At 36.9% G+C, this 13521-nt stretch overlaps 1 protein-coding gene across 1 annotated transcript in view; it reads right to left on the bottom strand.

Moving 5' to 3' along the window:
* Window positions 1-3856: 3856 nt before the first annotated feature.
* The window catches only part of KEG (protein kinase KEG), an 88851-nt gene continuing 79186 nt past the window's right edge, over window positions 3857-13521 (bottom strand). Inside the window, exons 14-17 of the mRNA XM_089818630.1 lie at window positions 6495-6828; window positions 6214-6402; window positions 5600-5905; window positions 3857-5459 (exon numbers count right to left, since the gene is read on the bottom strand). Of these exons, the coding sequence (XP_089674756.1) occupies window positions 4218-5459; window positions 5600-5905; window positions 6214-6402; window positions 6495-6828 (2071 nt within the window). The 3' untranslated portion in view covers window positions 3857-4217. The remainder of the gene's footprint in view (window positions 5460-5599; window positions 5906-6213; window positions 6403-6494; window positions 6829-13521) is intronic.

Here is a 13521-nt window from a genome sequence, read left to right as displayed (position 1 = left end):
AAGGAATCCAAAAGCGCTTGATCACAAGCAAGTTTAAAATCAAAAGCACTATTCCATATGATATCATGCTAACTGAAATGGAGGTTGCTCCTATTGAGGCACTTGCTATGGTTCGCCTTCTAAGTTATCTAAAAAGAATCGAAAAAATGGAAGAGGATAGATGGCCTAAAGTGGTCTTTAATGACACACTATGTCAGCGAAAAAGGACATGAATGCAACAAAACATCAAATGGATGAGTAAATGGAATATTCAATTCAATATGTGCCCCACAAATAATAAAGAAATAAAGGTCTTTGTCATGGAGAAATTCTACAAGAGAAATTGGGGAAGCGAGATCGGAAGGAAGAAATTATATTATATAAATGAGTTCAACCCTTCTTGTGATCAACTCCAAAAAGCATACATAGGAGCCAACATTTCTTGGAGGGCTAAAATTCTTAATGTTCAGCTGAGAACCAACTCTCACCAACTTCGTTGTTAGACCGGACGTTGGAAGAGGCCAAAGGAGGCTTGGGAAGAGAGAATTTGCAGATTCTGCAATTCTGGAAAAGTGGAAACTGAACAGCACTTTATTTTAGAATGTGAAGCCTACAAGAGTAGTAGAGATAAATTTGCGGACACTATATGTGACAATTCTTGGCATAACCTATTCAACGAAGAGTACATTGTGCAATTGGGTGGACTCATCATCATCCTACACAAGCAACGAACATTGTTACTTAAATCTGTTTGAGTTGTCTTGCTGTCCCATAGGCTATTTTTAGCCTCGTGGACATTAAAATTTTATCTATCTATCTATCTATCTATATGGAATCGACTCATGATTCTTGGCTCTCATCTATTACTCATTTCCCACCTTTTTATTGGAATCGCGTGTGATTAAATAACAGACTAAAACTTCACATCAAGCGTGCAAACATGTATGTAATCGACACATGATTCTGGACATAGATTACCGCGTCTTTCTACTCCCTCGCCTTTATTTTCATGAATATTCCATGTTGCCTCATTCAGTGCTCTACTGTTTCATTATAGTCATGTGTACGTCATTAAAATCGTTTGTTCATTCAGTATCATATGCCTTCAGTGAATGTAGCTTTCCCACTGCTTCCCTCTCAACAGTATAATCGTAATATTATTTTTGTAATCGTAATACGTGTGGAAACATAAAATGTTCCCACTTATAAGGCTCACACTTATTTTCAATTACAGGGGCAGAGATTATCAAATTAAGTTCATTCCAAGTTCTGGTAGTCCCAGTAATCTCAAGCGTTAGTTGCTGTTTTTCGAAAAGCTACAAGATAATTACTCGATATCATGTTTACCAACTCATTTATCTTATTTTAATATTTTTAACTCCCAACTCTCTTGGTTTCTAATTATTGTTTTTTCCATCCTCGGTTCTCGGGTCACCTCCCATCCCCTTCATTTTATAGATAATGTTGGATCTGCAATTCTTATTTATTTTTCTGATCTCTTTATACTCTCTTAATCATCCTGATGACGAGTCATGGAATGCGGTCCAACTGTTGATGAAAAAATTCCTATACAATCTACCCAGAAAATTGTCAAATAACATCATCATGGAATGTGATCCAAATGTTGATGAAAAAAATCCTATACAATCTACCCAGAAAATTGTCAAATAATATCTTGTCTACCAGTTATGCATGTTTGACATCTCAAAGTCCATCCTAGCATGTAGACATCTCCAAGTGCATCCTCTCCATATATTTTGTAGTTATAGCTCTCGTAAATTGTCCGGCGCTTTATATAGCACAACAATTTACCAGCTAAGATTTTCAAGAATTTTAATTGCACATTCTGTGATTTATCGAAATCTGCGTGCAGACTAGTAAAATTGAGAATTAGAAATATCCACCAGACTCAACCGAATTAAGAGCGCATGGCTTTGCCTTGTAGATGTACTAAAAAACCTTCTGTATATTCTGAAAACGCCAGAGGTGAACGGTGCTTTGATGTGATGAGAAATTCCATTCTTCTCACGGTAAGGGGTGAAGAGAAGCCTCCTGGAGTGTAATATTGGGCAAAACTGCAAAAGTTCCGGCAAGTCATGAACTCTATATCATTATCAAACAAAATTTGTGGCAGTATAGCTTAAAGCTCTTTATAGGGGCAACTAGACTTCTTTCTCACCCTACATTGCAAACAGAGAACAGTACCCGTGCTACTTTTTCCTGATGATTGACTTGCAGGGAAAGTGGGAAAATAGTGTGAACAAATACAATGACTTAAAACCTACAGACACTCGAAGATAAGCAGTGGAAACAACGATATAGTCTCAAATAAAAAAGTTATATACCATATGGAGACGGCTCAATGATAGGGAAGGTTCATATCTAAAATCAACTTGGATCTGGGAATGTAGTGTCACCTTAATAAATTCAGGTTACATCCTGAAATTCATAAGGAACCGAGTTTCACATCTTTATCAATCTTGATCATACACTCATAAATCTCCAGTACTAGACTATAAACCAATAAAACTTCAACTGGATATACAATAACTATACAGCATTTTCATATTATAAACAACTATTGTATAATCGTTCAATTCATGTAAAAAGAAGCTACACTCTGTCTGTCGTCTGTCATCTTTCTCCTCAATCTTTGATGCTTTGGCAATGCCCCGTCAATTCTTGGGGATCTTATATTGTTCGACTTTGGAGCGTCTAAAGAAGAAGAAAATGCACGTACAAAACTTACGAGGAATGCAAGCCATATAACAGCTTGGTCTCTTAACACCCAAGTTAACCATTGGCTAAAATTTTATGTGCTTGCATGTGGATATGTCGGTAGATCTTTCAAATAGAGGAATTATATTTATCCCATTACAGAAACCACCTTCTTATTCTCTCTAAAACCAAATTTAAAAAGCAAAATAAAATAAATGAAAAATCAGTCCAAAGGGAAATCTATCCTGCGTAGTTCCAGATCTCTGAACTGTTTAGGCCAAGAGCTTGCACCCTTGAAATTTGGTGAGGTTTTCTACAAAACAATTATGTCAGAGTTAGCTTCATGATGATGCTCAAAATAATTTTTTCATTTAGTTAGTGCTTCCATGAAACACTTCAGTCCGCCATCATTGCGCTTCCTTTACCAGGAATACCAGGTTTTCTTGTGGACATTAGCTTAAAATTAAAATGCTACAAAACTTCTGAGGTGAGATTAGAAAGTGACAAATAGGAGATGACAAGAAATAGTCCGTAAAATGTTCAAATCAAACTATACTGTTATACAGAAAAAGGAATTGATATATGGGGTGAAACAATCAACTAAATCTATCCTTGAATTGTATTTTCGCAAATTACAAAAACTGTAAAACATTATTATTCACGTTGCAATTTTTTATTCAGTTCCTATCTCCTATTAGGTGAACATAAGTCTCAATAAAAATAACGTAACAGAAAGGTTCATTTTTCAATGCCAAGGGACCATGTGCACATAGATGAGAGGCACCTCCAAACTTGTGTTATTGTTAATAATTTTTATGCATTCCTACACATTGGCAAAGGGGGCTCCGGTCAACAACAAAACAGGACTCTAATTTTGTGAATCTTGATAGTAATGGTACTGAAAATTGTCTGTAGCCAAAGCATCAACAGCAATTAACTTGCATCTCCCAAAGAGACATTGTTACAAGATTGTCAGTGGTCAAGCAAAACTCCTGAAACTAGCATAGACTAAAATTCTCACCTGTAACCCTTGGTGAAAAAACAAATAGAAAAATGAATTACTAAATTTATAAGAAATATAAATGGAACAAAATTACACATCTATGCATACTCCTCGAACAACGTGTGAGCAGCTAACCTTAAGAATGGTAGAAAATAATTGCTAAAAAATAGTATGCCATTAAGGATGGCAAATGTCTGTAATATTCAAGATTACAAGTTAATTGGCAATCAGCCATTAAACACACAAACACCTACAATAGCAGAATAATGCACAAGAAAATAAACGTGAAATTTTTCTCTAGTATGGCACACCCCATTAAATACAATTCAGTATTATACACAGCTCAGCATCCAGGTTTCTTGAGTAGACAATGGACCTGGTAGGAATGTGATTCCACCTTCCCTACTAAAGACTACAGAAAATATAGAAGAAGTGTAAGGATCACATGCCTACCAGACAAAAATCCATCGTCTACTTATGAAACTAGATACAAAAGCAGAACTGAGAGTCCCTGGTATCATGAACCATCTGAATCAAGTTCAACATCTGCAGGATCTCCAACCCAAAGCCTGCCTTCTCTCCAGGCAAATTTTATCCTTAACTTCCCATCTGCATCAACGCCAACAATATGTCCTCTACTTGCATAGGTTTCCATGCCCCAACCCCACCTCGGACTACCAACATTGCGTTGCACTCTCACCTGGTCTTCAATTTTGAAAGGTCGGACTCTCTCCATTTCTGAAGGCTTGCAAACCCATAACCTATCTAGAAAACAAAAAGCAACCCGTAAATCCCCATCATCATCTATCTTGTGAACCACCCCTATACTTTTGTGTGTAACCTCACCCCATTGATGAGTAGGGGTAGGTACTGATGACTTCACTCTCACCCAATCTCCAATGCAGATAGGCTGTTCTTCTATTACCTCCACTTCTGCAGGATCAAGCATCCAAGCTTTCTGAGTGCAAGAAATCGTATGCACACGCAACCTTCCATCAGCATCAATGGCAGTAATAGTCCCTATGCTGTGATGGCCATGGCCTGACCAACCAAACCTTGGCTGTTTTACTGAGGATTTAACACGTAGCTGCTGGCCAGCTGAAAATGCACCAACTCTTTCAAGTTCATGAGGTAAAGCAAGCCATCTTTCCTGCTCGCCACAGAACCCAATAAGAATGGTTCTTTCCCCAATCTCTCCATTTTCATATGAGATCCCTTGCACTATGCCAATACTCCCTGGCCTTACTGACCTCCATCCATTTTTAGGTTCTACCAAGTCTAATCTTACTTTTACCCAATCACCTACCTCATACATCTCTTCCTTCTCCAGATCAGCTGGATCACCTCGCCAAGGCACAGAAAGGCCTGAAAATGCTACCCACACTTCCCCATCAGCATGCACACCAATTATTACACCATGAGAAATGGCAGAAGCACCTCTCCATCCCCATCTAGGCTCAGTTAGGCCTGACCTAAAACGAACATGCTGACCAATTTTAAGGCTAGGAACTTTTTCAACCTCAGTGTAATGAGTCATCCATCTCCCCTTTCTAAAACACCCTGCAAGCTCTAGGTAACCTGTATCAGATAGACTGTGGACCACTGCGAAACTGTCTTTACCTATTCCATGCCAATCATAGCTTGGCCTAATCCCGAGAGTTGGCTTAAGTCTGACCCAATCACCAACTTCAAATCCTGACAACCTTTCTGCATCTCCTGGGGCAACCTTCCACGGAGTGCTTCTGCCAGCTACCTTCACCTAAACAGCATGAATATTTTTATATCAAAAAAAGGAATATTCTCAAAGCAATACAAACTCAATATACAGATCAAAATCCAGTATCATGCAGAGAATGATAAAAGGAAAATGCTATAAATTGATTAAATCAAAAAGCTTACATTCAATGTACCATCCATATCTATACTTGCAATCTTTCCTGTTGTAGCTGATGTCTCACGAGCCCAACCTAGACGAGGCTCTGTGACAGATGACATAATATGTATCTCATCACCAACCTCAAAAGGTGTAACCTTTTCCATATCTGTCACAGAACAAGAAAACGGTTTGCTTCTGAAACAGAAAGCTACACCCATATCACCATCCTCATCTAAATTGTGAACAATCCCAACACTATTTCTCGTGACATCCTCCCATCCATATTTTGGAGAAGAAACTGATGTTTTCACTCTAACCCAGTCGCCAACCTGTTTTCAAAACAGTTCTCAAAGAGAGCAAACCCAGCCAAAACAAGTATCTCATATTATATAAAAAAAAAAAAGGACCAACAGAAGAATCCAAAAAGAATATTATCTCAATCACATTTTCATTAATCTATAAAATATTTTCACTTCAGTCATTAACTCTAAAAGAGAAATACATGATTAATGATGCAATATAATTGGAAGATGGAAAGGATGATATAGGCTCAACAAAAAGAAAGAAAAAAGTTCTAAAGCTCTTGCAGAAGCATTGTTCCCTTCATCTTTGATTATTCAAGAAAAACATATAGTACCTTGAAATCTTCAGCCTTCTCCATGTCTGATGGATCTGCTTGCCATGAAATGGGACGACCAGAGATATCAATGAGGAGAAGGCCATCACTGCCGATTTCACTTATCCTACCTACACTGTGGTGTGTCTCCCCACCCCATGCATACCTCGGTTCAGCTACAGACCTCTTGACGCAAACCTTATCTCCTACCTGAAGATGAATGGCCAGAACCAGAAATAAACATTACAAGCACAAAAATTAAGTTTAAGTAGTAAATCTGTCGTGATTAAAAAAATTAGTACCTTAAATGGCTCAACAGGTTCCACTTCTTCAGGTTCACAATGCCATGGTCCTGCCATGTAGTTCAAGTCCAGCAACAAGCTATTATCTGGCCTTATACAGTAAACAATTCCGATGCTACCAGGAGTTACTAACCCCAGACCATGTTTTGCACTTGTAAGTGAAGGTCGTATCCGCACCCAATCCCCAACTTTAAATTCTTCAACCCTTTCCATCTCTGCAGGATCAGCCTTCCAGCCCCGAGATGCTCCAGGAAATCCAACCCTGAGAATTCCATCATCATCAACGCATAGGACTGTCCCAATACTATCACGAGACTGTCCACGCCATCCATACCTGGAATTTCGAACCCATGAGTAAATATACCTTTATAACAAGAAACATTACAATGACAATCAAAGATCACACTATAAATAAAACAATCAAACAAGTTTGTACAACACTAGCTGTTCACAATGAATCTGCATATCTTGCTGCTTATATAGCCACAAAATCAATGCATATCATAAAATGTGCCCTGATAGGATAACATTCTAGCCCATTTAATCATTCATGGTGTCTATGTTTCTAACAAATTAAAGTTTGCATCCCCAAATATAGAAGCCAACCCATGCCCACATCAATTAAAAATACACGAATTCAATAGAAATGAAAAACAAACATTTTAATGCTTTTACACGGAAACCAACTTTTAAAAAGGATCGAGGTTGATTGCAAATATTATTACAAAATTTTGTATCTGAAAATTTATCTTTCCAATAGCTTGTATGGGATTTAAATCAATTTGCCATGACTCTTAGATTGTAAGTATACAAAACGACATTTAAGAATCAAACAATGACTTTCACACACAAATTTAGGAGTTGGTGCATAACATGATTACACTGAACATAGTGGCAATTTGTCAATAACCAAAAGTGAATGTCCACATCAGTAAAAAATACACTAATTCAATAACAATGAAAAATTAACATTTAATGCCTTTAAATTGAAATTAACTTAAAAAGGATTTAAGTTGATTGCAAATACGGACTCTTAATGATCGGTAAGTATGAGGAATGATATCATAAAGAAACAAAAAATCACTTTCACACAAATTTTGAAGGACAATGATATGATTACCATGAACCTAGCTGAAAATTTATTACCTAATTGTACAATATTATTTAAATTTAAAACTCAAAATTAATACTTAAAAAACAGTTATATAAATTATAAACTTATATTTTATAATTTATAACTTTCAATCCGAAATGAATGGTTTGATGACTTAATCAATTTGTTCCAAACTTAAGATTTTTTATTATAATTTTAGATGTTACCATCCACATCTTTCTATTCAACCAAGAAATGAATGGTGCATTCCTCCTCTTGGCATTCATGTCCTACTCACATCCTCTTTTTAGCAAGATGTAGAAAAATGGCATTTACCAGTGGAAAATCCATGTTTTCCCGCAGTTGCACACAACAAACAAAGCCTAAGAAGAATGAAAACAAAAACAATTTGTTTTACAGCTTAGGATTTTCTTTTACAGCACTACAAAAGTGATTTTTTTAAACTATTGTACCAATAATTAATTGGCATCACAATCATCAGGATTCAGCTTAAAAGTCAAGAAAGTTTCAAACCCTAAAAAATTGAACCTAGTTCAATTCCAAAGTGATTCCAAATTGTACCATATTCTGGCACGTACCATACCCGGAATCAGCCAATAAATCTGATAATTTGGTAACTTAGGAAATTTGTCAATATATAGAAAACAAAGAGCGATACAAGTAAGGTAGCATGCCCACACTGGTGATTTCACTGTGACAATGACCATAATGATCAGGACTCAAACTTTTTTGGCTAGTAAAAACTTGTGAACTTTAAGGTGGTTGTTAATGTAACTGTAAACCATTAGAAGATCAACAATTAAAGTTGGTTGGTGAGTAAGTAATGAAGTTGGCTTCTGTAATTTCACTCAAACCAAGGGATCTGTAGGTTTCCTCAATGAGACTTTCATCCCAAACAGGTTCCTTCTGTCCTTCTTTGAAATCAAAATTGAAGATAGGACTTCCTTAAGGAAGTAAATGAATAAGCAAAAAGAGAATTTGATACTCTGTGCAGAAACAACTGCATGTGAAACAGCCCAGCAAAGAGCAGCAGTTATAGAACAATTTGAACCCATTGAGTCATCTCAGAGGCACGGATATATGGAAGATATCTCACATCTTCAGTGCAAAGACACAGGAGAAGCTATGACTCAATCTTTCAAAGAAATGATGCATCAAAGAAATGAATTTGAAGAGCAAGCACATCAGGAGCATATTCGAGCTATGTATCAACATATGACTGTAATGTTACCAATCAAGTTGCCAAATCAGAAACAATATCAGCTCAAGTTCCTGTATGACACTGGCGCATCTGTCAATACAACCAGAAGAGAGTGTTTTCCAGAAGATTACTGGAATATTGATGCAGACACAATAATAACGTTTGGAAATGGTCAAGAAACAAAGATGACAAAAGCTGCAATAATCCCATTCAGGTATCATTATCCAAACAGTTCTCAAATTTTTGAAAGTTCAGTATGTTTTTTGCAATATGATAATCATGGGGTAGATGGCATTATAGGATCTGGTTTACCACCAGAATGGTTACCAGTCAATGTCAGGACAGATGGTATAGAATTTCCTTTTGGTTTTGCTTCATTTACATCTCAGCCTCCTACCACTGTCACCTACCAGCCATTCCAGTATCCCAATATCATGAAAAAGATACCAAACCCTCTTAGAGTTGCCCAAGACAAGCATGAGTTTTCTGCTCATTTCGAAAAATACCTTCAGACACTTTTGGGGGCGGGGGAGATTGGTCAGATTGGAAAAGAATTTGAGAATCATCCAGAAAAGTATTATGATGTGATAACTGGTAAGAAACGAGAAAATCAAAACAATGAACCAGTTATGACTAAAGATTTGTCAGTAAGACAGAAGCTTAGGCATGAAAAAGGATTCATTTGTAAACTGCAGATACAATCAGGCATTGATCTTCCTAAGACCACGGCAAACTATATAGTACAGACTCCTGATGAACAGGATGCCTGTAAGAAAGAAATAGATGAGCTTCTCAAACTCAAACTCATTTTGCTTGTGCTGCAATGTATGTGCCTAAGTACAACGAAGAAGGTAAAGTGCTTCCTGAGAAAAGGTTAGTAATTAATTACAAACCTCTGAACAAAATACTGTTAAGTAAACAGCATCCATTCCTAACCTGAAGCACATAATGAACAAGATTGTCTTTGCCCAAGTTTACTCTATGTTTGATCTTACTAAAAGGTTTTGGCAGATTGAATTTGCATAATTAGATAGATGGTTAACTGCATTCACAGTCCCTCAGGGATTGTACGAATGGAATGTTATGCCCTCTGGATTGAAGACTGCACCAAGTATATTTCAACATCATATGGACAGAATATTTAGAAACTATGATAAATGGCTGCTTGTCTACATTGATGACATTTTGATCTTCACCAAAGGCTATAAAAGCCATCTTCATTGTTTGTTTAAATTCAGAGAAATATGTCTTGAGAATGGATTACTGTTGCATCCCCAGAAGTTCAAATTGGCAGTTGAAGAAGTTATCTATGTCGGCCTTCATATCAAACGTGGAGGTACCATAACCGCGCAAGATCACATTCTCAGCAAGCTTCAAAATGTACGACTAAAAGACCGCAAGTCACTTCAATGGTTTCTAGGTCTCATTAACTATGTGGCTCAATTTTTCCAAAAAGTAGCAGATGCGAAAGCATTATTAACTCCACTATTCTGAAAGGACTCTAAGTGGATGACAGCTCATGATCGTACAATTAATGAGATAAAGGAATGGTGTACCAAACTCCCACCTTTACACTTGCCAGGCAACAGATTAAAGATCATTGAGACTGATGCATCTGAGTGTTGTTGGGGCAGCGTCCTCAAAGAGCAGAAACTGGACGGTAAAGAAGTTGTTTGCCAGTATGAAAGCGGTATGTTCCAAGGCACTGAGAAAAACTACTAAAGTACTCATCGTGAACTCTTAGCATTGGTCAGAAGTCTTGTCAGATTTCAAGCCTTCGTAGCTGATAAAGAATTTATTGTACGATCTGATCTCAAGCACCTGGCATTTTTCTTGAAGGGCGAATCCGAGGATAAAGTTAAACGCAACCAGTTACTCCGGTGGGCAACCCTGATCAACCATTTCTCTATAAAGTTCGAACATATCCCTGGAACAAAGAACATGCTTGCAGATTTCCTATCTCACGAAGGATCGGTCTTGGCAATCAGCAGAAGAAAGAAAGGAGTTCAACGAATCATGGAAGCTCAGCGACAAATCAGTTTCATCTACTGCAAGATCGTGGAAGAAAGCAAAACCAGTCAGCCCTGGGAACGAGATCTGAATTCTCAGTTGGGAGCTAATCATGTCTATCGTAGAATGATAGCTCGCAATGCATTTCGATGGCTGCAGGAGCGCAGTATCAGCCGTTATGAAGCACAGTCGATTCTTGCAGATCTTCGAGAGTATCTCAATACCCAGTTCCTAAATGTTTTACAGTTTACTAATCAGCATCTCTTGTTACCTTTCTCTGTTTATTCTACAGATATAGGAGATGTTGAGTTCTTGTATCATTTGCTCGGATGGCCAGCACACATGCATACTGAAGATGGTAGCCGAAGCTGTTTAAGGTTTTGGTCCAATATCCTTGAGCTCAGATGGTTGTTGTATCCATCTTGCGAAGCCCAAATCTCACACTGGAGGAGATTCAGACCAAGGGTTCGAAATTGTGTAAACCAAGAAGAAGGATATTCTCTCTGTGTCACTAATCGCATTGTTTCATATGTCCTGACCTCTTATGATTTCAGGATCACACAAGGAGGAGAATTTCCCACTGTGAGAAGAACCAGCTTCATCTTTTGGCGCAACATCATAAAGGAAGAATGTCATCCGCCAATTCGACAGTTTCAAGGAATTGTCATCGACAACGGCTAGGCAAATATTTATGGGTCATACGCAGAAAGATTTGATCAGCCCATAATTGAACGCCTGCATGATTTCCTGCAAGCTGTTGAAAGAATCCAGAATGTAACCCTGGTACCCAGGAGACCAGGAATGATCATGGCATTGACGCCAGGAAATCTCAATGTTCCAGCATTCACTCAGAATGAGACATTGGGTGTTCATCCTGCTATTCTCACACATTATGAGATTACAAGGATCTCTGCAATTCAACAACAAGAGCAACGTGATATCAAGACCATTACCTTATTGAGTACATGGTGCATATCAAGTGTTGATATTCTGGAGACCATTACTCAAAGTACTCGGTGAATATCATATGTTGATATTCTGAAGGCCAATACTTATGATATCAAATATGATATCAAAATGGTGGACATAATATGATCAAAGATATCTTTAAAATTTGTCATTCCTAATATTACCAATGGTGTAATATGTCTTGTGTTTATCCTCCCTAGCTAAGAGGGAGTGTTGATGTTTGGTAGCCTCTGTCAAATAAACCTATATATAATTATATATTAGATATAATTTATATATATAAGTTCATTGTTATATGAGAGAAACTAATATAATAATATAATAAAATAATATATATAACAATGATTAATTTTTTATTATATTAATTATCTAATTAACGAATAGACATGTCTCATTCATGGGACATGGCTCTTCATGGCTTATTCTCGATTTAAAAAAGAGATTGCTGCCATTTGGAAAACACATACCAAATATAATGGCAGTGCTTAGTACATTTGCAGCAGATCCAGGAAAATTAACACAACTCAACAAGATATAGTAAGACATTCAATACAACTTTAACGGGGGAGAGGAGTTTGGGAGGACTGGACAAAGATAAGAGACGAAGACATATAAATTGGAAAGAGAAGTACAGGTAGACAGTAAAATAATTTACTCCAGGGTTCGAACAGGATTGTCACCGCATGAGACAAGGATATAGTCAAGGAATTGAGAACCATAAAAAGGTGAAATACTCAGAGATGCAACAAATGACACAAAATATTATTTTCTGAAATTGCAAGGGAATTGTCATCCCTTGGAAACAACCAAATACTATATATTACGCCAACAATGTATATATTATAAAAGTGGGAAACAATGATCAACCAACACATAATATATTCATGAATATTTTTATAGACCGGCCTAAACTGTCATAGAAAAGACAACAAAGTTCAGGGATAGGAGATGAAGGGAGATAGTAGCGGATTGTCAATAGCAAACAATGCCAAAGAATCAACAAATGCCATATAAGAAAACGAGACTAGAAAATTACCGCTAGCATAATAGTTATTCATCATCGGTAAAGTAAGGCTACGAAGCAGATAAAGCATACACCACAATAAAATACATATGCAAAGAACATAACAAGCATCACCCTGATTTGATCTTACTTGAACATTACACTGTCGAACTACAATTGAATCAGTACCTCAAAAATTTTCACCTATTTAATCTTTTAATCCATAGTTATTCATCATCGGTAAAGAAAGGCTACGAAGCAGATAAAGCATACACCACAATAAAATATGCAAAGAACACAACGAGCATCACCCTGATTTGATCTTACTTGAACATTACATTGTCAAACTACAATTGAATCAGTACCTCAAAAATTTTCACTTATTTAATCTTTTAATCCCAAATTGATAGACTTGTAGATATAAAATAATTGATTGCCTATTGCTGAAATGTAAAGCTTTGAAAGTAATAAACATGTACCATTAACAATACACAGATAACTCCTAATGCGATATTTTGGTCTTGCAAAAAACCCTCGGTTAGAGGAAAAAACTGCAGTAGGGATGATACCCACAACACGTCACTGTAGAAATAAGTATGTCCTGTTAAGAGCTACAATGTTTGTCACCTTCTCAGTGACTCACACAATTAGGAGTGATTGATACCCTATTAAAAGTATCTACAATCCTATTTAAGACTACTTTGTTAAGAGATTTTATCCCACTTATATA

The sequence above is a fragment of the Cupressus sempervirens genome, chromosome 3 (genome assembly GCF_028749045.1).
Source record: "Cupressus sempervirens isolate cs-2001-9-10 chromosome 3, ASM2874904v1, whole genome shotgun sequence".
Taxonomy (NCBI): domain Eukaryota; kingdom Viridiplantae; phylum Streptophyta; class Pinopsida; order Cupressales; family Cupressaceae; genus Cupressus; species Cupressus sempervirens.
Note: the sequence above shows the minus strand (reverse complement) of the source record. Positions and strands in the feature narration are given on the sequence as shown.